The following is a 27,065-nucleotide window of genomic DNA, read 5'->3' as shown; positions in this document are numbered from 1 at the left end:
TTGAATACATCGAATTTATTAATACGACTTTGCGGAGGTATGGACATTCTTGTACATTTCCAATTATTGTTTGTTACATTATACTAATACGGATAATTTGTGATTTAGGACTCATTACTACCACTGATGAACGACATTGAATTGAAAATGGAAAAAATCATCTAGACACTGTTTGGCTGATTCCAGGTGGACATTTAAATAAAGAGATAACAGAGATTTTAATATTTGATTAAGCCATTGGACAGATTCGTTTTTTTCTCTTGTATCATTGGGATTGTCCACTTACTTCTTGCAACACACTGCGTGTTGATTTTGTAGGCAGCTGGACTGAGATTGCACCCTGCTAAACTTCCACACTAATCACACATCAACCAATGACAGAATCAGCTCCACTGGCTTTTGTAAGCCTTATAAGTATGCAGGAGTTATTTTTGCATAGAACACTAGATCTGACAAATCCATTCCACTAAATTCCATCTTAAGATACTCCTTGTATGTGAGGAAGGCTTCACTGTAAGTGAAAGAAATTCATAGTATCCATCCCTTTGTCTCCACTATTAATCAGGTGAAAGACTATGTACAGAGAAATAGACAGCTACCTTGACTGCCCTGGCAAAAATGGCCACTTTGCATGGTGGACTCTGTGACATTAGAATTTTCAATCTTTTTCCTGAACATTGCAAATAATCAAACTCAGGTGTCAGATGGAAGATGGTCTCACTGGCATACATAACTAGCTCATGTTCTTAAACACTCTACAATTCAGTCTAAACTAAGACAAAAGGAGTCATGCATTTCCACATACTGGTTTCGTTTACATGTAATTTGTTATCAATTAAGAATTACAAAATTTTAATCCCTTTCATTTGGCCGTTGCTATTTGAAAGCCAAATGGATGAAAAAATCCTTCAAAGCTCTTAACTCTGCAACTTGATTGCACATGAAAGCCAGCAGTCTGCCATTAAGTTACAATATTCACTTGGATAAATAAATCCACTTTATCAATGAGGTTTACATCCAGGTAGATGTTTAGAATTGGGACACAGCAGTGTTACCAAAATTAAGCTGTTGCCCTGAAAGTGTCACAATTTTTCTTTGTCTTATTGCGGTCAAAATATTACAGATGCAAAGTATGTACTTTGACTTGTTTCTACCATCTATCAGAGCACTGCTTCAAATCTATCAATCAATCAAACTTTATTTTACAGTCATTCATATCAAAATTGCTTCAAACCTAAATATTTCCATTTCCTAAGTCAGCAAAGGACCCCAGAGTCCCAGTGCTAAAATATGTAAACCTGTCTAGATCTTACAGCTTCTTTAATGCAGCATAGGCACAAGAGAATGAGCACTAGCTCAGATTTGAAAATGGCATTGGATGCTCGATTTTCTGCTAGCTTTCACATTACAAGGGAAGCTTCTTTAGTGAGGAAAGTAAAAATCTTTTGTGAGCATGGACACAATACAGGGAATCTGCTTTTTTCCGTGGAAATCTGGCCGGTTGGAACAAGAACTGAATTCTGCAACCTTGCTATTTACACGTGTTAGAATCTGCATAAGTTCAAGCTTTTTAGCATAGTTTTTCAACATCAGACACAGAGACTGTATAAACCAGGAACCATCTGATGAGTTTCTCCAAGAATAGTAGCCTATGGAGTGACAAACAAAAAACAAAAGTGTATCAAATTTAATTCAATATAATGTTCTTTAAAACATAACCATTGGAGTCAGACACATGTTTGGCTCTTCACATCATTTCAAAAAATAAGGAAGTGGTATTAAACAAAATCATTTAGCCATTCCTACCTAGAGAAGGTTAACTAGACTAAGGGGATCTATTCCATTTACTAAGTGACCTGGGATTTATCTCATTCTGTCTTTATATGACCTGGTGTGAAGTCTGCTGTCCCTTAGTCCCAAGCATCCTCTATGGGAAATGACAGGTAAATTAAAAATCATCCTTGTCGCTGCCCTATTAAACTGGAACAAGTAGAGAATCTTTCCAAGCATACAGTTTATAGAAGAGAGCTGAACTTGGTTTTTGTAACCCACTTTTTACTACCTGAAGGAGTCTCAAAATGGCTGATGACTACCTACCTTTCTTCTCCCCAAAGCAGATACTTTGCAAGGTAGTTGGGGCTGAGAGAGCTCTGAGAGAACTGTGACTGGCCCAGGGTCACCCAAGCTGGCTGCATGTGGCGGAGGAGTGTGGAAATCAAGCCTAGTTCTCCAGATTAAAGCCGCCACTCTGAGCCATTATACCAAGCTGGCTCTCCGTACTGGACTTGCTGCATGGGCTGCCCTATATAAGGATGTAACTGAAGACGCCAGGAATATTTTTGTACTAAAACTGTTCTGGGAAAAGTAGATTATACCCTAAAAACCTACACCCAATACTGAAAAAAATAATGTTATCCTGATAACCTCACTGCATGTACAGTAAATTACACAAAATTAATACTGTTTAGAAATTGCTTCAAAATATAAAGTATTGGGTTAACTGCTGGCTGGGAAATGTATTACATATGGCAGTTATAAAACCATATATGTACTTTAAACTCTAGGCTGCACCTTTCCGTAATTTATCTTACCAGGAGCAGTGGAATATGCATATAAGAAATCTGCTTCGACAGGTATTTTCTGACAGATGTTTTCATCCATCCCACTGTCTGTTTCAATTCCAGAATCAAGCTCTGTTCCCCTACAAGCCTATGCAGCAAAGTAGAAAAGAAACTTTAAATATTGTCAGTCTTTGCTAACTGAAAACAGCATAAACTGAATCCAAACAGCACCAACAAGAAAAGATATATTGCTAAAACAACAGTGAAGAATAAAACTAAGAAATATATAGCTGAAGGAAACTTGTAAGAACTCTCACAGCAAGTTTCAAACTTGATTTTTTCTTTGCCATCACCTGGTATCCCAAAGCTCTTCTGTGCTCCACTGAAGTTCACAGCACCTAATGCATTCTGTCTGTCAACCAGTTATTGATCCACCTGACAGAATTAGGATCCATACCGCACTTTACCAACTTGTCAACAAGAATATCACGTTAGATCTGTCTTTCTCAACTTTTTTACCATTGAGAAACCACAACACATTCTTCAGGCTTTGAGAAACCCCACAAGTGGTGCGATCATGCAGAATATGGTTGAGCCCCTCCCCTTCCCAGCCCCTCCAGGCCCATCATTGGCCATTTTGGGAGGGGTGGGTGGGTCGACATGACCATACATGTTCATATCATCCGATAAATGTTTAACAAATTAAAAAATATATTAAAAATTAATTAACTTCCACCCATTCAGGAAAAATGAAAAAGCTGAGAAAGCTTCCCTTGCACTATCAGCCAGAATATTTCCTGAATAGTTGCTGGAACCAATAGCTCAGCCTTAGAAATTCAGCCTCAATTCACTGGCATCAAGTCGGAACAATCCTAATGCTAACACAATAATGATAGCTATTTCTATTATAAAACTTGATTTGTTCTCAGGGTATTTTCCAAAGCAAAGAATTTCAGTACAGAAATAGAGACACGTCACTTTGCATTCACAGATAGCAGCAGCCAATACTAGCTTTCAATTGAATACTGGATGTTCATGTTATGTACACTGTTTTTCTGTCCCTAAAGCTGTTCTGAGTTTCTTTTTCCAAGCTCCTTCACATGCAGTTCAGCTGGCCTCTTGCTGGAAATTATTAATCAACAAGGAAATTTCTTGCCATCTGGGTGTAAAGTCTTTTCCCGTCAATGAGTGAGTCTGATCAGAACTTGAGTCACAGCTTATTGAGATGTGACCCTGTACAATCAGTTACTCTCTGAGCCCTGATGCCATGGGTCAAGTACAGAAAATGCATGTATTGCTTCAAAAGCAACATATTTAGTGGATATGACTCTCATCGTATTGTTTTGAATGGATGGAAACATTTACAAGTCATGCTATGAAATGAAGGCTACAACATCAGTGAAACAAGAGATACTCTGGCATGACTAGCAAAAATCAACCCATTTTTTTTTGATGCATATAAAAGTTGTTTTCGTTTATTCCAATATATGTGACAAGGTTCCAGTATTGAGTACCTTGTTTCACCTTCACCTTTTCACAGCATATTACATCAGCACAGACATAAAATTAAGTTCCAATATTGCCCATAAAATTTCCTATCCTATCTTATTTTATATCTTACATACCACTCTATACATATATCCACAAAGTAACAGTTCATCAAGTTCAGTGTTGCTTGTTATTAAAAATCTAACTACTTTGTATAATTACCTGAATAAAGAAAAGTTTCGGCTTTCCTGCTAAGGTTTTGCACCTATCTCCTCTGAATAGGCTTGTTAGCATTTTTAGCTCCAAGGGGCCATCTGTACCGTAGATCAGGCCATCCTCTCCATGGCTCAACAAAACACAGACAAGGCAATTTTCCTTGCTGTGATCATCCTTGGAAACTTAACAGAAACAAGAAAATACAGAATTTATATGATAGAAATCCAACAGACTGATCTTTTTCCATGGACCAGATGGTTTCAGTTAATCACATACTTCATTTTAAAAGTAGCTAAATATCTTATTTTCTTAATGCAGGCCACACCTGCTGTGGTAGCCACACAAGCCTTCTCCAAAAACACCATGAGTGATTTTGTGGCTGTGATGGTCCTCTGAGACAAGCAGAATCACAAGTAGCTAGGCATGAAGCCATAAGTAGTGCATGATGCAACCAAAAGCCTAAATACTATGTGTACTGGGACTAGGCATATTACCTTCTATTGAAGGAGACTCTTACAAATAACTAGCAATCTTAACATAAGTTGGGACTTGCAATCAAATATACTTCCTAAAACTCTCCATAAGGTACCTCTGCCCCTATAATATTAATACATTAAGCAAAGGCAGTGACAACCTCTTCTATTCTAAGACAAAATTTCTAAAATTAATTATGTTCCTTTAAAAAAAAATCACAGAATCTGTCACCCTCCTTGATGGAGGAACATTTCTCAAAAAATTTAGTCTATTGTACTTTATGTTTCAGGACAATCAGAATCAGCCTAGTATGTAGCCACTCACCATTTTGCAGAACATCAACCATTTGTTTACATGTAAGATCATTATATGGCTTGACAGTATAACCCAAGTTCCTGAAAGTTTCTATAACACGTGCAGCATCTGCATCTGTACCAGATCGATATGCCATCCCTTTGATTTAAGAGAGGGGAAAAACGTCAATTGAATTCCATAGATAATCTTTTATTGTAGTACTATTTGGATCAGGGGAAAAGTTCTGTTAACACTGGTAAAATATAGAACAGCATAGTTGATAGCAGATTTTTTCCTCCCACAAAAATTAATTAGAAGTATGATACTAATTTGATTCTGAACACACAACAGGAATGAAAATAATGGATGCATATCATTATGACAAAAACAAAATTTAATGCAGTTGGATAATTACCCAGCAAATGCAAGATCATCAGCAAATTTCTTGATAAGTACATTCCAAGAATCAATCACATAATGTGGCTATAGTTATATCGTACTTTATTGTACTAAATTATTCCAACAGTTTTTCCTGGTCAGCTTGTTATACTTTAAGGGGGGGGAGGGCATTACTACAGAGGTTTGAGTACCACAGAACTGTACTGAGATTACTCAAGAAGAATAAGAAGAGTTGGTTCTTATATGCCACTTTTCTCTACCCGAAGGAGGCTCAAAGCGGCTTACAGTTGCCTTCCCTTTCCTCTCCCCACTACTGATACCCTGTGAGGTGGGTGAGGCAGAGAGAGCCCTGATATCCCTTGCTTGGTCAGAACAGCTTTATCAGCCCCGTGGCGAGCCCAGAGTCACACAGCTGGCTCCATGCGGAGGATTGCAGAATTGAACCCAGCTCTCCTAACCACTACACCAAATTGAATCCCAAGTGAGCTGAACAGTTGTAGCTATACCATATTGAAGTAAAAACTAATATTTATTAAGAGTTATATCCCACTTTTTCCTCCACAGCTGCCCACAGGGGATCTAGAATGCCTTACATTAACTTTGAAGATCTGCTTGCAATTATTCACACCAATAAGTCAGATAAGAATCTTATGCCCTAGGAGCAAACTGGGTATGCTGCTTGTTATATCCATGCTTGTAGGAACCAAGAAAAGTTAGAACTCAAGTTCTAACTTTCCAACAAACATTATTAGAGAAGATACCTGGGAATCTGAAATTACTTTGAACATTTTGATATTTTGAACATTAAATCACTTCACCATTGCCATCTTGAGACTTTTTTCTTCTACTGATTCTGTGAATTTAGGCAGATTGTGAGTACATGGGCAGATAGGACTGTATTAGTGCTTGGGTCTTGTGGCCCTTTCTTGCTTGCACAGGGTAATACCAATCACCAACTTGGGATCAGGAAGCAAATTCCTTTCAGGCCGGACTGGCCAGAGATTCTGGGTTTTTTTTGGGGGGGGGGGGCATAATCTGGGCATGGAATGGGATCACTATGGGTGGGCAGGTAGCTATGAGTTTCCTGTATTCTGCAAGGCATTGGACTAGATGACCCTGGAGTTACCTTCCAACTATGATTCTGTACCTTTAAGTGCTTATGTAAGTGGTCTTAAACTGTTTTCACTGGCTTATCACTCCAGCTGTATTTTCCATTCTATACAATTCTTGACTTTCAGGAGTTGGGTGTGTGTATATCACTCTATTTACTTTAATTAAGGAAAGCTTTTTTTATAAAAGACGGAGAGCAAGCACGCACACATGAAATGCAAAAGCAACCCATACCAGTGGCACGATGGAAGTTTTTATTGTTGACCAATACACATAGCCCCATTTCTGCATGATCCATTCTGTAACTCTCATCTGCCTGTATCACAGAATCAACAGATTTGCTTACAGGTATGCTCTTCCTATAAGGAAATAAGACAAAGACAAAGAAATCTTCATAGCATTTGAATAAACCTAACTAAAATCAGTATTCTGTTTTATACCTATGGGGCTTTGCAATTAATATCCTGTAATATGTATAATGAAGAACTATTGAAGAGTTCAATGTAGCATTTTGCTGGTATCAAATAATACAATTCTATGTACCACTATAAATTAGGCAAATTAAGCATAAAAAGGTATCCCCTGTGCAAGCACCGAGTCATGTCTGACCCTTGGGGTGACACCCTCTAGCGTTTTCATGGCAGACTCAATATGGGGTGTTTTGCCAGTGCCTTCCCCAGTCATTACCGTTTATCTCCCAGCAAGCAGCTGGGTACTCATTTTACCGACTTCGGAAGGATGGAAGGCTGAGTCAACCTTGAGCCGGCTGCTGGGATTGAACTCCCAGCCTCATGGGCAGAGCTTTCAGACTGCATGTCTGCTGCCTTATCACTCTGCGCCACAAGAGGCTCTAAATTAAGCATAGCAATAAAATAAGTTTCCCCCAATCCACCTCCAAAAAGTTTATTCGGAGAGACCTCTAATATTCTAGAGACAATACCATTTGCCAAAGTAAAACAGCAAGAAGCAACACAGCATGGAGCAAGCAACCTGAGCCAAAATTATCACAAAAAGTCACACTTACCCTTCAAAAGAGATATTTTTTGCATCCGGCAAAGTCTGTGATGATTTCAGTATATGGTTTATGTTTGCCATTGCAGCTTCTTTTATGTTCACCACTGCAGCGTCTAATTGTAAACAGAGGGCAAAAATATCAAAAGTTTATTTTGTACATAGTAGGCACCTTTACCATACTATTTCTTAAACACATCACAAGTATTGTTTGAGTGCTTTTTCTTCAGTATCAACAACATTAATCTGATTTAGAACACTGATGAAGTGTTTTACTTAGGAGAAGTTCTTATTTCTCATATAAAGAGACAAAGAGCCCCAAACTCAAGGGTCAAATGAATTAGTTAAAGCATGAGGTCCTCAACTGACATCAGATAAGAAGAGTATGATTCTAATGCATTATCCAGTTTTAATGTTTAATGGATAATGATTCTTAAGGAAAATTAGAATTCTAGTTATGCATCTACCATAAATGCTACAAGAAACAGACAAGGGGATGCTTATAGTTTTATCTGAACATCTACTTCAATAACAATATGTGTGCTGTAGCAAGACCAGAAAACTCAGAGAATAAAGATTATCACGGTAATTTTGACTATTTAAAATTGTGACTTTTTAGAACCTTAGATGGACATACACAGGCTTAAAATAAAATATAATATTCCTTACTCTAAAAACGGTAATTGCAGCTCACTTGAAAAGACAAACTGTCTTTGAAATATAGTGAGTTGGAAACACATGCTTAAAGAACAAAGAACCACAAAAAAATTCACCTATAAGCAGACATCCGTTGTGATTTTGTACATGATCTGTCAGCTGTATTTTCTTCTGCTCCACAGCACTGATGGTAACATACTGAAGCATTGAAGCCCTTGAGAAGGCAAAGCTGCTACTCACCCACTTCACTAGAGAATGAAAGCATTACCTCATCTCGATTAGCTAATGCTCTGATGTCATACTCCATCAAGCGAATATACACCTCTCTTGGGAGAATGATCTCATTCTATGAGGGATCTCAAATGCTCTCTAGGAAACATTCATAGCTAATTGCTGCTCTACTTTTGTTCCTTCCTCTGAAGCATTTTAATGTTAAAGAAATTTCTTTCAAAGGAGATGGCATGTGATATGAGCCCGAATGACAGGCAGGCTAAATAAATAAAAGCACTTTGAAGCAACAAAGTCAACTTGAAACTATATAAAACGGAACTGGCTAGCAAAGACATGAGATGTTTGGTAGAAACTACAATAGAACTTATTTTCTTGCCCATAATAGGCTGAACTATTCTTTAAACCAGGGGAATTGTAGTCCATGGACATGTGGAGGGCCACAGTTTGACTACCCCTGCTTTAAACAGACAGCTACACATAGGAAATTCAACAGTTCAACATTAACCATAATCTTTCCGAGCCATTAAATTCTGAATTTCCATAGAAAATGCCTGTTTATACCCTGTGCTAATTTATATGGACATTTACATTTATTCAAAATCATTAAATTATATTCATAAACACAAATCAGAAACTTTTCACATTTTGCAAAATGTTTTGAGCTGGGTCCTCTCTGGGAATCTTTCCTATGGGTCTGAATGTCCCAGCTGTAGGGCTTTTAAAAAGGTGGACCACTAACTGCTAAAAGTTAAAGATACTTTCATATAGATACAGTACTGCTATTTGGAAGAATTTCACAGCATCCCTCGGTTAAGTCAGTAAAAAAAATGCAACGTGTGCAGCTTATGAACGTTCACCCCAGTGCATTGTTCATATTTATGCTTAACAATGGCATTTTCAGCACAGGCATATAACAGGCATGATGAATTATGTACCCAATACCCATAAGCTACAGAAACAGTACCTGTGCAAACAGACTAGCAAGACCATGTCTGTGCCCTGTAGATCAGGGGCTTTATGCTGTGCACTAGTTGGTGCATTTTCTATCCTGCAGTCATTGAGGAAAGTTGCTATATTGGACTCAGCATAGACTGGCCTTTCTATTTTCCCAGTTTCACATCTGCTAGTAGAACAACCCCCTGACTAGGATAACTCAAGTTAGCTTGATGTTGTTATATCTTGGAAGCTAAGCAGGGCTGGTCCTGTCTATTATTTGGATGGGAGACCACTAAATAATACCAGGGTTGTAACATGGGGCTGGACAACTGCAAATCACCTCTGAATGTCTCTTGCATTGAAATCCAGGTAGGGGGCACCTTAAGTCAGCTGTGATGTGACTACCCTCCTCCAAGCTGGGCAACAGAAAGTAATTTGGTTTCCAGTTGTGCGTCACTTTGTTTGCAGCAGCGGTTCTCAAACTTCCCGCCGCCACAGCAACCCAAAGATGGTTGTGTGCTCCTGCACACTGGTGATCACAGAAGGCCAAGGCAGCTAGCGCCGCAGCGTGGAGGGGAGACAACAGCATGCCAGCCAGCACCCCTTCCCTCTGCTGGTCACCTCAGCCTTCCATGATCGCCAGCACATGCGCAACCCTATGACCCCCTTTGGGTCACTGAGGCTGCCACAGCAGCAGGTAAAACAGTGTTTCTCAACCTTCCCTTTTGGGTTGCCAAGGCCGCTGCCGGTGGCAGGCTTGGCAACCCCCCTGAAAAGGTCGATCGATCCACCTGGGGGTCATGACCCCCAGGTTGAGAACCACTGGTTTACAGCAACTTCAAGTATAAACAAGGACATTTCAGCATCACCAGGAGACTTCTTGTATCATACCTCAGTATTGTAGACAGTGATTTATTTATGATTATAGACATGGCAATCTAAAACTAGTTAGTTTTCAACTGCCCTCCTTATGCGAGGGGAGAAAACCAGAGAAAATTTGGTGGTCTGTTACAGAAAAAGCCTCTGCGTATTCGTGACATATGATAAGAGGCATATACTTGTAGAGAACATGTATAAATGAAACAAATTAAAATTGGCTCGCATTGTGCAAACAAAGACATTTCCACTTCAAAACATGAGAAGTCAAGAAGTATACTTTTATTTTCACATTTAATGGTAATGAACTGTAAATGACACAAGGTTATTTTGACTACGTGTGCAAACACCTACCATCCATTGACACCTGGGTCACTACAGAACTCTTCTTGTCTAGCCCCTAGAAGATCTCACTGACTCCTAGATTTTGCTGTAAGTTTTGTATCTCTGGCTTTATGCAACTTGTAGCTCTGCAAATAGCTGTATCAGTTTCTGGAACAGTCTGTGAAATTCACAATTTTTAAAATTCAATTACATTCCTAAAATTAAACTCTTTAGAAACAGAATCTTTAGTGTGCTATTGACACAGTGCAAACAAAAAACCCCAAAACAAACAAACAAAAACCCTCCTGGTCATTTTGGGCAGCAGAGCAAACAACAAAACACCCAGTTCCCTTTGACTGAAGGCCTCTTTATTAACAGTACCTCTACTGGAGCTTTAAGAGAAACCCTGACAGACCCAAGGTCACCCAGCATGTGGAGAAGTGGGAAATAAAACCAGGTTCTCCATATCAGAGGCCACAGCTTTTAACCTCTTCAGTAAGCTGGCTGCTTCTTTTCATGGTCAAGTATGGTTGAACAAGTCCCAAACTTTAGACTTGGCTTCATTAACCTTAAGAGATCACCATCAACCCCCCCCCCCCAGGTGCTATTAGCAGAATTAGATTCTCTACTCTTGCAACTAGGAGGAAGGCAGTTTCTTTTTTCACAATGCAACTGACCTCCCTGTTGCTTTAGAGCAGGTTTACTCAACCAGTGTTTCATGAAGCCATGGAATTTCTTGATGGTCCTAGAAGGGTTTCACCAATTGGGTGTGTGTTAATTCATTTTAATATATTTTAAAATTTTGTTAAACATTTATGGAAGATATGACCATGTGGGGTCATACGGACCCATACTGACCCCCCCCCAATGGCCAAGGATGGGACAAAAGTACGGTGACCAGATTGTCCCACTTTTGGAGGGACACTGGGGGTACTTGGCAAATTGTACTTATGTTGAAATTAAAAACAGATATTACAATACTATTTTTGTGGTCTATGCATTCTACGAAACTTTTTGTTGCTCCATAAAGACCAATTTTTTAAATCAAGACTCCCCCCCTTCCCGGTCAATGCTGTCTCGTTTTACCAATGTTAAAATCTGGTCACCTTAGCCAAAAGGAGTGGGAAGGAGAGGGGCCCCAGGTGGACACGTCCACAGCTCTGCTTCCCAACCATATCCTGCATGATCGCACCACTTCCACACTTCCTGGAAGCCCGAAGAATGTTTCAGGGATTTCTGGATGGTAATAAGGTTGAGACAAGCTGCTTTAGAGCGCATCATTTCACTTTTTGCAACAGCCCTTAGGTGTAATTTCGAAAGTACAGCTTCAAAAAAAACCCAAAGGGCGAAGTGCCAGCTGCTCAGTACCAAACCTCTTTCTCTTTCTTTGCTCACGCGCCGTCCGCCCTCCGGCGGTGGCTCACGTCGATGGAAGAAAGAAAGAAAGAAAGCGAAGCGGGTCGGTCCCACCATCCCGTCTCCATGTTAGTCAGCCCAGCTGAGGAGCCGGCGACTGGGAGGCGGAGGGGCGCGTTTGAAAAAGAACAATAGCCGCCTTGGCGCCTGCGAAGGAGGCAGAAAGAGTAGCGAGCAGCAGCGCCGCTTCTCTCGCCCCCCCCCCCGTGCCTCGCGGGGGGGGGGGGCGACGGACTGAGCGAGGAGCAACGGTTTCCCTGAGGGAAGAACTCCCTGAGCGTCCCCCCCCCCCCCCCCGCGGACGAAGCCGTTAACTGCCGCTTGCCTCACCCGACCCGGAGCGGCTCCCAGACATCGCCCGGGGGGGAGCCAAATCGCAGCGCCGGGAAGTCACTGACCTCTGCGGCGGCGGCGACGGAGGATGCCTACCTTCCCCACACCGGACCCCGGCTGCTTCGTGCGCCCTTCTTGCCTCCCTTCGGTCTCCTCGTCAGCTCCGCCCTGGAAGAGGAGGAGACGGAGCCGTAGCAGGAAGGAGACGGCCCCAGCAACAAGGAAGCCAATGGCGACAGTGGCTGGCCGGCTGGCTCCGCTGCCTTTGGTCTCTTCCCCCGTTACTAGGGGTCTCTAAAGCGGCATCCAACAGCCGCCAAATCCTCTGAGGTAGGCAGGAGCCAGGAAAGCCAGCTCGCTGCCGGACACGCCACTCCGTATTCTAGCGCGTCTTCTTCACCCCTGCCCTCCAGCCTTTCCGTGTGATTTTCCTGCGGGAAGCAGGAAGGTCTGCTTCTAAAGTGCATGGTTTAACGTGTGCAGAATGAAAACATCTGGGGATGCTGCAATACCGGATTGTTTGAGGTTGGGGTGGGGATTGGTAAGAGAGACAAAGAAGCCCTAAGATCATATGAATGAACGGTCCTTCCACATGAAAGCTTGCACTACTGTGGTCAGTCTTAATCAAAGGTGTCACATGGCTTTCTTCTCTTAGGTGAGAGGTCTTACAGGGAGGTGTGGTTGTTTTTACTGCTGCTTTTGGAGACTATACCTGCACATCGCTGCTTCTACCTTCAGTGGAAATTTCAGTTAACAAGGATCTGTGGATAAAATGCTTGGAATTGTAGAAAAGATAGGTGGCATGCCCTTTCCTAGAGAATTAGTTGCAGTGTCTCATAGCATGGACCTTCTCTTCTTTAATACACTCCTGTGAAGGTTTCTGACATGCATTGTGTTGGATTTAGAATTAATTTTCTGCTAACAGAAAGGGAAAGTAATTTCTGCCAATTGCCTCATCCTGCTTCAGGTCTTCAGTTTACCTCTGATGCCATCCTGGAAAATCCAGGCGCAACATTTTGGGGAGATCAAAGTAAGAAATGCCAAGTTCTGTTGTACTGACATAAGTGTTTTCCATTAGCAGAAAATCTAATTGTATCCAACACAGTGCTTGTGTGCTGAAGAAAGAAGGTGGAATCATTTGGTTACTGTGGTGATCTAGGAGGTGACGTTGATACCAGCCGTGTCAGTTGCCTTCTCCTGCCCTGCTGGCCACAGTAGTGCTGTCGGTGCCTTGGCTGCTTGGACAGAGATCGAACCCTGGGTGCCAAGCATAATAGTTCAGTGGGCTGTTGTTGGCACATAATTATGGGGTTACCAACCTCTGTTAAAACAAAGCAAATCCAAAATACCCCCCCCCATCAGATGTGGGACATTAACTTGCTGTCTTACTGACCAAAATATGTTATATTTGATTTAAATTGCACCCTTACTGAACCAACTGAAGTGTGTGTCCCTATTTTTCTGCCCATATTTGTAATTTTCTATAAGATGGAACTCTTGTTCTTCGTGAATAGTATTAATAGTTTGTAAAAGTAAAAGTGCCAGTTAGAGGAAAAATAAAAGCAAAAGTTTGGCCAGTGCAAATAGTGGGCATTTCACTTGTTATTTCAATAGTTTTTGTTTTGGTATAGTGATCCACAGATCCAAATAGCTTGGGGCCCACAGGATGAAAAACACAAGGTTACTTTATCTTGTGTTGTTATCATTAACTTAAAAGGAATGTGAAGACTAAGACATTTCTGTGGACAAAAATTCAATTGAAAGTTGCTTGTGTTGTAGAATCATAGAGTTGGAAGGGACCATACAGGCCATCTAGTTCAACCCCCTGCTCAATGCAGGATCAGCCCAAAGCATCCTAAAGCATCCAAGAAAAGTGTGTATCCAACCTTTGCTTGAAGACTGCCAGTGAGGGGGAGCTCGCCACCTCCTTAGGCAGCCTATTCCACTGCTGAACTACTCTGACTCTGTCTTAAGTTTATCTTTTATTACAGATATATTTTTCTTCATATTTGCTGTATCTAATTAGAAGTCTGATGATTCAACATTAACAATCATTGTCCAGTGCCTTTCATGAGCACCAGTAAGTTCACTTTTCAGATGTTTACAGCAAACGTAGTTACTGATTTAGTTGTATCGGAAACAAATCCCAGTGCACACAGACTGTCACTCGAAAATGTTTGTACAGGTGAATGAATCACATACTCCATGCTTAGCAGTACTTCCTGTTTCTATCCACTTGCAGGACCACCTACCTGGCTCATGTGCCGGTGGAAGTTTCCATTCCTCCTCCCTTGTTCAACTCCCTCAAAAAGCCAAATCTCAGCCTTTTCAGTAAAACATTAATTTTTAAAAATAATGTTTGTATTTTTCTGAAACCTTGTAGGCTGCTCTAGGTTTGTACTTGGCCTCATCCAATGAGTTTTGGACCTGTACCGGGGGCCATTATCAGAAATGTGTTTCTCAAACCTAGGTGGAGATTATTTGTTGACAATTTAGATCTGGGTTAATAGATGCTTTGGAGGAAAATGCTTTGCTTCAAAATACTTATGCCAGTATAAGATGATGATGTGCTGATGGTGTATTAGCACTATTTTTAGCGATAGACACCATGCCATGAGTTGATGTGTATTTTAAAGATATCATGGGGTGGCCCTAAGGTGTATGTCTTCCATAGAATATAATTCTGTCATGGGATCTATTTGTTGCATGTACAGTAACCATCTGCTCCCTTCAAATTCCATCCGAATGCAAGAAACCAGTGACAAAATGAGAAGTACTCCTTTCCACTAATTGATGGGGACATCCTAGAAGCGCTTGGTGCTTCACCATTTTGTTCCCTTTGTTCTAATGCCACAATTTACCTATGGTTTTAACAAACGGGACCTAGCCAACAAAGAACCAGTCACAATTTTATCTGCCTCTTTTGAGTCAAGAAGAGAATCAGTTTCTTTTCTGTTTCCTAAGCTGCATCCTGCAATGCTTTTCTGAATTTTTTGAGCTCTTCTTGTTATTTGCTAATAGAAATTTGATGACATACCAAAATATCTTTTTGATTTGGATAGTTTTCTGGATAGCTCAAAATGTTGATACGTTGATTGTTTCAGGACAAGCAAAGAGAAAGTGGGAAGAAAGAATGAAAGACATTGAAGAGCTAGCATCTCAGTATCAACAAAAGCCACTGTGCTCACGTTACAGACCACTGTTGTGCAAACCTTGGCAACCATCCTCCATCTGGAAGCTGTTTCATCGCCAAATCCAAGCATTTAACTTCGCCAAGAGTTGTAAAGAGGTATTATAGTAAATCATTAATGATAACCATTTGCCCGTAGTTTATTTTCTGATATATTTAAGAAATGCAGTTCTACTCAGACTATGCATGTACAGCAAAGTCAAATAAAACAATACAAAAAGTAAAGACATCTAGAAGAAAAAAATATATATAGTACTAATTTGAAAGAAGTAGCAAAGTAAGTTCACACTTCAATTCTGTGTGGCATATTTTTTAAAAGGCAGGGACTTCTATCAAATCAGTGCATCAAGGTCCCTGTTAAATTTCACCTCGAAAATGAAGGGGGCCCAGTACAGAGGAGTCTCCTCTGCCCACCTCAATAGAGAGCAATATTTGAGAGACAATATATTCAATTGTGCTCTGCTCCAAATGGAAAGGAGGCCTCAGGATTCTGTTTATGCTATCAAATCATCTTCACGGGTTGCCCCATGTAGAGCACACCACAATAATCCAAATGGAAGCACAGATAATAATGGCAAGGTAGGGATTGGAAATGGCTTTTAATCCAAGGATGGTAAATTATGACCACTGTAGTTACTAGGGAATCAAGCAGCAAGAATACTGCACCAAACAGTAAACCTGATCCTTCATAATAAATATGAACTTACGTAGCAAACCCACTGCTATTAGGTATACACATCCACACTTCTGTCTTGCCGAGATTCAGTTTCAATTTAATTTATTTAACTTATAACTGAGTCTTGACATGGGTGGGTGGGGGATTGCACACCCCTAGTGGTCTCCCTTCCAAATACTGACTAGGGTGTAGTTTCTGAGATCTGATGTACTATCCAGGTCAAAGGAAATAAATGCAGTACTTCTTAAATAATGTAAATAGGTATAAAGAAAGACTTTAAGGCTTTTAATTAAGAAAAGGGATGATTAATGGGATATACACAGAGAATCCACAACAAAGAAAATATCCTAACCCAAACAAAAGCCAAGAGAACCTAAAAAGGTCAAAATAAGGGAAATGAACTTAAGCCTATATAGGGTAGAACACAATAAAAAAAATATAGTACTCATATTTAAGTTAAAAAAACAAGGCATATAGCATTGCCTCAATAAAATCAATGCATACATGCATACTAATCCTCCACTACTAGTACTATATTTTTTAGAATTTGTGTTCTACCCTATATAGGCTCAAGTTCACTTCTCTTATTTTGACCTTTTTAGATTCTTGACAAAGAGAATCCACTATATTGTCATCCTTCTGTCATGCTTAGCCTTCCTGATTTTGTGTTATAACATTTGATATGTTTTATGCATAGGAGGATGCATTGGAAGCCAAGTACAGCAAAGGAACCAAACTACTAACTGGCATTTATATATCTTATCTGCTTGTATGAAAAAATGAGACCTAATACTTTATTATTATTATTATTATTATTATTATTATTATTATTATTATTATTATTATTATTATTATTATTTAAAAGGATGTTCATGTATTTGCACTGGAAAAGAATGCTGAAAACAAACAGAGGTTTTATCTTGTAACAACATACACAGAACTTTGGTTTTATTACAAGTAAGTATCGGAAAACTAAAAACTATTTGTATTATTCTAAGCCATGTTTGTATGGCTAAGCCATGTTTATTCAGTAGAACACTAACACGGCTAGTCTGTCCATTGCATTTCACTTTCAAGTACATTTGACTAGCTTGTCCACTGAATTTCACTTCCAAGTAAGATTGTTTGGCCCAAGGTAATCAGTAATGGCAGCTTTTTGTAATTCAACTTACAAAAATAGTCTAAAATTCAGACTAGCAGCACATGAATTACCTGTGAGCTGTTAAAACTCCAGCACTTTGAGGTCTGGTGCAAGAAATGCAGTCAATACCTGCATTCTATTTCTACTGCTGTCCCTCCCACCACTAGTCCTCTTTAAAAATGATTGTGTTAAATCATCAAAAGCTTCTTGATTGCAGAAGAATTTAAATAATAGTTGGGGGATTTTATTGTGCAGGTACCTTTTGAGATGGAAAGTCACAGAAAAATGTGCAGGCATATGCCTCTTCCAGATTTTGGGCTGCAATCCCAGCTTTTTGCTGGTTCATTACCAGATACTTTGGCATAATATTGCAGAATCTTTATTTTTTATGACATTGTGCTGGAAGAATAGTTTTAATGGCCCAACCTCTCTATTAATGAGAAATCTGGATATTTATTTTGTTCAGTAATGTATGTGATTTGCACAAATACAGTTAATGATTCTTGTTGAATCTAGGAAACATTGTGAAACAAGCCTCATGCACTGCTATGAAGTTATTCCAGAAAATGCTGTTTGCAAACTGTACTTTGATTTGGAATTTTACATATCAATGAATCCAGGAGCTGATGGACAGCAGATGGTTGCAGTCTTAATAGAGGTAATATTGTAAGAAAAATTAGGAAGGTAGATTTAGGTTCATCATTAGTGGAAAAATCTTAACCAAGACAATGAATAAGCTGACGAAGAAGAGTGAAAAATCTCTTTGGAAGATTCAGTCACCTCAGGGAAGTTTTAGTCATTAGGTAGAAATAAACATACATGCCCAGTCTATGTATTTCAGAAGCAGAATTACACCTATAAACATTTATAATTTGAGTAAAGATTAGACTTTCATAATAGAGATTTGCACCAAAGTTCTGATATCTGATCAATCTTATCACAATGGGATACTTAATTTCTGACATGAATACATAGATCAGCAAAGTTGAATCTGTCTGGGGAAACTGCAGATTGCCTGTGAGGCCATAAGATCACAAGCCTAGCTGAAAGTATGGTTTGGATCTGACCATGGTTTGGTACGTGAACGAGTCTTAGACCTACATGCTTCATCCTCCTCTGTCCCATCATGCACTGTGCTCCCCTCCTTCCCATGATGTTTTGTGACAATTCAGAATTTGAGATAACAAACTAGAGTTTGTGCTTGTCCTACGAACTACATGGCAGGGCAAACTGGAATTGTGATTTGCCACTCTATATGAAACAGCAACACATGATTTGTCACAAGCTAGGCAGGGAAGCAGTCACAGCACATGTGCGGGAGGGGAGAATGGCATTCATGACCCCAATTCTTGTTCACATGCATGTAAACAATCATTTAGCCTTGCTTCAGAATCAAAGCAATTTTCATAGGATGTGCACTGGTGACTGAAACAGTATTTATGAGTCTGAACAGATCTAGGGTCACATTAGAGTGGGACAGTATGCTTAACTATCTGCACTATATGTAAAAGATACGGAGAATGCAGGGAAGCTGAACTGAGGGTTGAAACATTGGTTTTGTGCAAAACATTTTTGATTACAATTCTCCATTTACAATCACTCCATTTTAAATGTATTGACTAAGATCCAAAGGGAGAGGGATATATAATTTACTGTGCATCCTGCAAACCACTTATAAACCCACACCCCAAAATGAGGGAGCCTCTGGAGCTATATTCAGTGAAACATAAGGCGCTGCTGCTGGGAAATAAAACAGCCAAACTCTCTATGCAGCTTTCATATGAAAGGAACTGTTACTGAAAACATGGGAATATTTCTTTGACTTCTCAGCCCTCTGTATCATTCTTTTTAATGTCTATGTGGTTATTATATATACAAAAATTCATCTGCTCTAAAGAAAATAAAGGCAAAGTTATCAAAATGAATGTTACTTTCTATTTTTAGTTCATTTGTAAAAAATTAAAACAACACTATGGAGTGAAATGTTCAGCTGAAGATGTTTTGAATTTAGATTCTAGCACTGAAGAAAAGTTTAGTCGGCACTTAATATTTCAGCTCCACAACGCTGCTTTTAAAAGTAATATTGATATAGGTAAGTAGCACTTATTTCAAATGCATTAAAAATGTGATGCTTACTGTATGTATTGTAAACATCCTTCAGTTTATCACATTGGCTTTTAAATAGTTATTAATGTAAATAAAAAGGGAAAGGAGCCAAAAGTCCTGAATCCCACAACCATCAGTTTATTACAGGAATTCATTTTACATTACAAATAGTGATTATTTACTGCAGTACTTAAACTCAGTATTAGAATGTGAAGTTTTGTTATGCTTTCTGCATCTTTTATAGTAATGCCTTTGACACCTAAACTCATAAACTGGTGCTGCCTAACATCAAAAATATAACCTTATTTGGCACATGTTTACAGTTTAATGAAAGAGAGGACATGTTAGGGAAGAAAGGGGAGAAATATCAGTGGGAAAATTATATTTTAAAGATGTACTTGTATGAAGTACAAGTGGAAGATTTCAAAAAAGAAAAAAAACTAGTAGAACAAAAAGAGAACACAGATCTTGTGAGTTAACTAGAGGATGGGCATGAATCTTCTGGCCAAACCATGAAGCAACCAGGTTTGTTTGCAAACTGATTTGTGGTTCTTGGCCTTGTAAGCCTTGTTGAAATGGATTGCAGACACTTTAAATGGGGTTTGTAGAAAGCCCGAAAAACAGCTGATTGACAGGAACAGCTTGTTCCCCACAGCTGAGTGGTCAATGCTCGTTTTTGTAAAAATCATAAAGCAGGGGTTTAAAGGGATGCAGAGTCCTTTAAATCCCTGCTTTCTGCTCCATTCACAAACTGCCAATAAATGCTTTAAAAGTTTGTGGAAATTTGTGACATGAGACCCATCACAAACATCTGTTCATGAACCACAATCAGCATCATTTATCACAATTTTTGCTTTGTGGTTCAGTTCGTGCCAGTCGCTAGAGTTAACTGTGTACAAAAGGCACATGAGGCTCCTGACCCGGCCGTGCATGCGTGGCATGAGCGGCTCGGCGATCGGCCTCTCCGCTGCCGCCGGTCCGCAGCCTGGAAAAGGTTGCGGACCACTGTTGTAAGCGACTTTTGAACCCCATTGAGTAGAAAAAGTGGATATAAATTAACTAAATAAATATTAAAATGTCTGTGAGTTGAAATAGTTATATATGAAAGTACAAGTGGGTACCTTGAGGGGATGAAACTGTCTAATTTAACTGATATCATAAAATATAGAGCACATGTAATAGTGGGAGGAAAGAGTTTGTGTGAAACTTAGTTTTAAGGCATGCTGACACAGAACTAAATTAGGAGAATTGGATACACTGGTTTAGTGTTTCCAGTTTGCACAACTTAAATGTTCTGTTCCTCATGGTCCCTTTGTTGACTATAGGAATTTATACTCTATGTACATTCTGGTTTTGTTTCTAAACGTAACTAGATTTATTACTTTTCCCCAAGCCAGAATTGTTTCTGATCAAATTTGAAATAGTTCTTTTTCAAATGATATTCTCATTTTTTCTCGTTTCAAGGTAACTTTTTAAGATCAAATCTGCAACCTGCTATTTTTTTATCTAAGAATAAAGTTCCATTGGTTCCAGAGGAACAGCTGGTCTCTACTGTTTCTAAGAGTTATGAGGCTACTTCTCATTTGCCTAGTTGCCGTGAAAACCAGATTGCAATGAAGGGCATGTCACAGAGCAGGCATCTGAATTTACACAGAACACAGGGGAAAGAGACATCAAAACAGACAGAAAATTCAGATCTTTCTTTTCTATTAGTAAATGGAAAACATGGAGGAAAGCAACTATTTGTAGATCTTGGTAAATATTTAAAATTAGTAACATTCTCGGAAATATGTGTTAATACTATTTTCAAAAAGTTTTTTTAGAGGCTTTGTAGAAGCTTTTTGGAGGCTTATCAAAAGAGCGTTAACTAGTTGCTCTCACTCCGCTGCCATCTTGGAATCGTCGCCCGTTTTTCGTTTTATGCTTTGCAATTTTTTGCCAATAAAGGTACTCTGAATCTACTAATTTCAAATATATGTAGAAACTGTTGACTTAACAGTTTTTCTAGGAACTTTTCTGGGAACAGTCCCCATTTAATAACATGGATTTATTCCTGAGTAAAGTTGCTTTTTCAGTGGTGGCATTTCACCTTTAGAGAGCTCTCTGTTGAGACCCTATTTACCTGGCACCTCGCTTTATTGTTCTTTAGGCCCCAGGCCAAACTATTTCTCTCTTTTAGCTGATCTAATGTCTGATCCAAGCTTGATGGCTATTTTATCAATAGCATAAACTGCCCTGTTTGTTTTATGTTGCATTTATGCCCTAGCATGTTTTTATTGCTTTGTCTTTTATTTATTTACTTATATATATGAATCCTTTTATATACCGCCCCTTATCAGACTTGCTAGCTGCCTCCAGTGGGTCTGGACAGGCAGTGTACACATTCTCTAAATAGATTTATAAAATATTGCTGTAATCATTTTATCATTTTAAATTTCTTAATTTTAAATGGAACTGGACTGTGACTTGACTTAATTTTAAAAAACGCAATTGTAGATTTAATTGGTTAATTTTTTTATAGGTGTTTATACAAAGAACAGAAATTTCCGACTATATAAATCATCAAAAGCAGGAAACAGTGTCATTTTAGAGATTGCTAAAGATAACAAGTTTGTTCCTAAATCTGTAAAGAATACTTCTATAGAAGAGCAGTATTTCCTTTCCTCTTTGATCTGTAACGTGAGGTAACAATTATGTTTCTCTACTGAAATTTTAAATCGTTTTCCTAAAATTCATTTACATTATTACTGAGTGTGTTCATTATCTCACTTGAGGCATCGATGAATTAGCCAGTTTTTTCCCTTGACAATTCAGAATCCAGGATTGGAGGCAAATTTGCATATAGATTGAGCGTGTTCTCACATAAATTTAATTAAATATTTTATGCTGTTATTATGGTTTTTTAATATGATATGCACCACCCTGAGCTAGCTTGCTGGGAATACAGTATAGAAAATTTAAAAAATATACATAAAAAATAGGTACTGACTCCATGATGGACAGGCAGGGACAGAGGAGGAAAAATCTTGCCACCCTGCCCTTAAGATTAATATTGATCAGTGCTGTTGCTTGTTGTTAGGATAAGAATCTCCTTTTTCTGAGTTGATGCACTTCTCCAAATACTCAGAAGAAATTTTGCAAGTCAAATTGATAGGTTGTTTTTATATGTGGCTATAGTATGGGGTGAAAACATGACACACTACCAAAAAACAGTATCTGGGAAAAGAGGTTTGCATCAAGCAAATCCCTATTTCTCATCCCTCTTGTGTTTATTCTTTGGTTCAGATTTTCAAGTTGTTTAAAAATTCTGTCCTGTGACAATCCAGAAAAGACAAAAGAAGGGTCTGTTTGCTTAGATGGCAGCCATTCTAGTAACAACCCAGGTAATTACATTCAATCCATGTTAAATACAAATTTAAGTTTAAAAAATAGCTTTCTGTTCTTGAATACTTCATTCAGCATTTGTATGTAGATTTTAGCATATATGAGTGGATTATGAACTTTACAGAGATATGCTTATGGTCAGGTGCTTATCATCATCAATTTTTATAATTTTGTACAGTAACTAAAAGGCTACTGGCAGGCAACTGATGTAAAGATTACGTTGCACATGGGAGGAAGATAATTGTGATTTTATAATGTTACAGATAAGTGGGGATGAGAACAAGATTCACTCCCTTTTCACAACAGACTGAGAATTTGACTTTTTGAAAGCAAAATTGACACATTTAGAAAAGATTGTTTTGTAACCACAATTATGCTTGAGCAATATAATTGTGACATGTTTGATTACAACAGAATGATCTCATTAACTTTAGAAATAGTTTGTGTTCTGTAAGGCAAAGGGAACCTGACAGTGAGTACTCTTTACATCCCTCTTTTATAGTCCCCATTGGATGCCAGAGCTCACCCTATCCAGAAATTGATAACTTCGTTGTGTCTTTAGTCAATAAAGATAACATTCAAGGAGGTAAGAAATATTGTGTGTCCAACAGAAAGAAGTACTTTTTAAAGGTCATATAGTTGCTTGGAAAATTAAGTATTTTATTTTTGCAGGGATACGACGATGGAATTATTTTTCTCTTGAAGAGCTTCTAGTGTATGACATCTCTAAGTATCGCTGGTGTAGAAATATTGGCAGAGCTCACAAAAGTAACAATATAATGTATGTATAATTATCTTTAAAAATATTTTGTTAATAAGTTGCTGGTTCAGAAAAAATCTAAAAATACTATTTTGGCAGAATGGCTTTAAGAAATAAATTTTAAAAAATTGTTTTGCATTAATTCATTTGGATATGATTTAATACAAATCATGTATAAGAAAGTAGTATTTGTTAATGTAATTCTCTGTTCAATTGTGTAACATGACATGCACTTCCCAAGTACAGTATCAAACTAATAAGTCACAAAAATGGCAACAAATGTTTTATATCTAAACTGTGTTCTAGTCTAGTGAATCAATCCCATCCCCACTCTTCTTCAGCATACTCAAGGAAGAATCTGTTCTTTTCAAGAGAGATCTGGGTTTGCTGATAACATTGCTTGTTGGCAGAAAGTTAATATCAGGACTAATACTGATTTTTAATTCTTTGTTTCATACTGCATGAAAAATATTTAGATCAAAACGGTCAAGTACTACTATGATTTGCAGCCAATGAGACCTCTCCAAAGGACTGCTGCCACGCCACACACTGAATCTAACTCTTTCACCTGTATTTCCAGGATTATAGTGGATCTGAAAAGGGAGACCTGGTATCAAAAATGTCATGATCCTGTTTGCAGAGCTGAAAACTTCAAGTCAGAATGTAAGTACCTTTGTAATATCTACAGTAATATATTTTATTATAACGCTAGCTGTCAAGCCCGTTGTATTCTCAATACAGCAGGTGCTAGTGGCGGGGGGGGGCAGGAGGTAGGGAAGGTGAGGCGCAGAGGGTGGGGACATAAGGTTGGAAAGGTGGCAGGTGGCAGGAGGAAGGGGGTGGGTTGAGTCAGGGCTTGGGATGTTTGGAGTGGGCTGACGGCAACGAGGTGGTGGGCAGGTGGGTGGATGGGTGAGCAGCGGGTGTACTGAGAGTGGACGGGCAGGGCGGGAGGAGGCAGGGTTCCTGGGTGCAGGGTCCTCATATCCGTGGGGGGCTGGCGATGGGCGTTGATGACTTATTCTGAGTAAGGCCGGAGCGCAACCTTCCGGGACAGGCAGCCGCAGTGTTGTGGGAGGCGGTGTGGAGTGTTGCAAGCTGGAGGTCCATGCTTTGCCGCTGGCCCCGTCGTGGCGGTGGAAGCATCGGCAGGGAGGGATTGTGGTCTGGCGCGGGCCCGGGGAGTTGCTCCATCAGCGGCATGGGTACGCTCGCTGTGGAGGAGGGTGCAACGTTGTTCTGGCGGTGGCATGCAGGCTCAGGTGTCAGGAATCAAACTGAGCCCCGTTAATAGAGTCCATGCTAAAGCACATTCAGAATCCAGACAGCAGTTCAGGATCCAAAAGAAGAGCTTTATTAAACAGACTGTACTATAAGCTGGAGCGTGCCAAGACCCCTTGAGCAAAGGTCTTGGCAGATACAAAGGTACAATAAACATTGGGGGATTATAGGGTTGAGGCGATAGGGGAGGGGGTACAAGGAATTTAAGCGGGAGAGCATCAGATAGCAAGGGTGTGAGGTTTCCCAGCCAGGCCAGATGACCTGGTCTTTTGATCTCAATAGCTACATTTCTGTTGAGACTCTGCTTGTCTCGGCAAGGTCACAATAAGCGTCTCGATAAGGAAGTGAGATAGTGGTGTCCTACTGGGAATGCAAGGGAGGCATGGAGCCCAAGGGAGATTTACAGCTCTATGGTGCCTGACGAGGCCAGGCTGCAGGAAGGGAGGGAGGGCATGAATGAAGGCAGGGAGGGTTCATGACATCAGAGAGGTCCCGGTTTCAACAGTGGCAGGAGTGCATAGGAGTCGTGGGCCAGTACAGAGCGGCATCGTACTCCGGGTTTGTGGTCCCCACACCACTGCCGCTGCATCCCTCATGACAGGGCCAGGGCTGGGAGGAAGGGATGGTGGTGTTGTGCAGGCCAGGCGAGTTGCACTGTTGCTGGAATTGGGGGTGTCTGGCCACCGCCTCCGGCCCGGACCTGGGGCGGGCAGCAACAGCAGTGAGGGCGAAGCCAGAAACTGTGAAGGCTGTGGGCGCGCTGTGGGGCTGCCCTTCTTGCAGTAGTTATGGCGGGAGGTGTAGGGGCAGGGCCAATTGGGGTGCGGCCAGCAAACTCTATTCCATCTCGGATACTCTGGACCCACTCCACCCGCAAGCTGGTTTCACAAATATTAAGAGGAACCATGGATAAGGATAAGTAATGCAAATTCTCTTTCATTCATGACAGGTTTTCCATTACCATCTAACACATGCCTCCCATTCCTTTTCAAAGAGGTATGCTTTTCTTATTTAACAGTTTTTAAAACATACTGTAAGTACATTTGATTTGTATTAAATGGATGAACTGATAAAAGGAAAATTCTTTTCTGATGGACTATTTCTGAGGCCACTTTTACAATAAATCTAGTCTTTCCTTAATGATGCATTGGCATTGGCAAAAAATTTCACAAGTTTACCTCTACTCAGCATATACCTCTTTACTTTGAATTAATGTCTCTGAAAATGAAAATTGATACATAAAGTAGGGGAGGTGAATGATGTTTCACATAAAATGTTGTTTGTATATAATACGTATTCTCTGCTGCTAAAATTCTACTTATAACACATTCATTCCCCCTCCCTCTTTTCTTAATCTGTGCACTGGCCAGAAACACATTCCTGGAAAATCAATGAGTTAACTTTTTGGATTGTGCTAGCTAGATAAGGGCCAGTGCTCAGAGGTTAAATATATTCAGACTGATCCCGCAGCTGTTCCATAGTCAGCTAGATTAGGATCTGTGATGTTAAGAAGCAATCTGCAGTGGTTTCATTAAAAGTAGCTGACCTGAGTTGCATTCAGTCAATGGCTAAATGCACTTCCTAATATTCTAAATCCTCATCATACTAAATTATTGCTTTAGGAATAATAGTTTACTGAACTCTGTATTGTGAATGTATTTTGAACATATTCCAAGATTAAGACTTGATCCAAAATATCTTTGCGTATCTAATATTACTGCAGCTGTTAAGATAGTTTTAATTGCCTTTAAATTGCAGCTTTCATGGCTCTGCTGTTTATGCATGAAGGCCCCAATCATTGCATGCTAAAATGAAGCAGCTTATACCTGGGTCAGCTGATGAGGTCATCAGAACCTAGTATAAACTGTTTCTTGACATGGAGCAGTGTCCCAGTAGTTTATATTCTTACCATTTCTTAAGGTTCAAAACAATGCAAGAGTTAAAAATGTTTAAACTATCTGCATAATTGGTGGGATAGGCTTACATAAACCTAGCCTTCTGTAGCCCCAGAGCCAGATTTCTTGCCTTCCCCTTCCATGCAAATGTGCTTTTTGATTTCTGAATACTGATGATTCAAAATCCCTTCTAAGAGGCGCTTCTCAGCACTTGAGTTCTCCAATGCCTCATTCTCACACACCGTCATCGCTTGATCTTACATTAAGAATATATGTATCATGATTACTATGAATAAGTTGGCCTTG

The 27,065-nt window shown here is 39.6% G+C and overlaps 2 protein-coding genes across 20 annotated transcripts in view; one reads left to right on the top strand and one right to left on the bottom strand.

Moving 5' to 3' along the window:
- On the bottom strand, positions 1–12,581 carry CASP3 (caspase 3). 9 transcript variants are annotated; one of them, XM_077302280.1, is made up of 9 exons: positions 12,423–12,536; positions 11,684–11,813; positions 10,608–10,755; positions 7,567–7,669; positions 6,777–6,901; positions 5,064–5,192; positions 4,272–4,447; positions 2,592–2,709; positions 1–1,649 (listed from the first exon to the last, which is right to left on the bottom strand). In XM_077302280.1, the coding sequence occupies exons 3-9, from the start codon at positions 10,612–10,614 to the stop codon at positions 1,423–1,425; spliced, it is 885 nt and encodes a 294-aa protein (XP_077158395.1). In that variant the 5' UTR covers positions 10,615–10,755; positions 11,684–11,813; positions 12,423–12,536; the 3' UTR covers positions 1–1,422. The 9 variants fall into 9 exon arrangements, with proteins under 9 accessions (XP_077158395.1, XP_077158392.1, XP_077158399.1 ...); XM_077302277.1 differs by lacking the exon at positions 11,684–11,813 and having other exon boundaries at positions 12,423–12,581; XM_077302284.1 differs by lacking the exon at positions 10,608–10,755.
- The window catches only part of PRIMPOL (primase and DNA directed polymerase), a 15,745-nt gene continuing 1,197 nt past the window's right edge, over positions 12,518–27,065 (top strand). The window contains exons 1-14 of one of the 11 annotated variants that reach the window (XM_077302264.1): positions 12,522–12,656; positions 13,294–13,356; positions 14,353–14,406; positions 15,431–15,615; positions 17,058–17,149; positions 17,850–17,991; positions 19,278–19,425; positions 20,904–21,194; positions 21,961–22,123; positions 22,725–22,822; positions 23,326–23,409; positions 23,496–23,604; positions 24,164–24,246; positions 25,814–25,860. In XM_077302264.1, coding sequence (XP_077158379.1) covers positions 14,397–14,406; positions 15,431–15,615; positions 17,058–17,149; positions 17,850–17,991; positions 19,278–19,425; positions 20,904–21,194; positions 21,961–22,123; positions 22,725–22,822; positions 23,326–23,409; positions 23,496–23,604; positions 24,164–24,246; positions 25,814–25,860 — 1,452 coding nt within the window. In that variant the 5' untranslated portion in view covers positions 12,522–12,656; positions 13,294–13,356; positions 14,353–14,396. Of the gene's footprint in view, positions 12,982–13,293; positions 13,357–14,317; positions 14,407–15,430; positions 15,616–17,057; positions 17,150–17,849; positions 17,992–19,277; positions 19,426–20,903; positions 21,195–21,960; positions 22,124–22,724; positions 22,823–23,325; positions 23,410–23,495; positions 23,605–24,163; positions 24,247–25,813; positions 25,861–27,065 lie in introns of those variants that run through there. The other 10 variants (XM_077302260.1, XM_077302258.1, XM_077302262.1 and 7 more) reach the window with 10 other exon arrangements.

This window comes from Paroedura picta, chromosome 10 (assembly GCF_049243985.1).
Source record: "Paroedura picta isolate Pp20150507F chromosome 10, Ppicta_v3.0, whole genome shotgun sequence".
NCBI lineage: Eukaryota > Metazoa > Chordata > Lepidosauria > Squamata > Gekkonidae > Paroedura > Paroedura picta.
The sequence above is the reverse complement of the archived record's forward strand: the minus strand, read 5'-3'. Positions and strand labels throughout refer to the sequence as shown.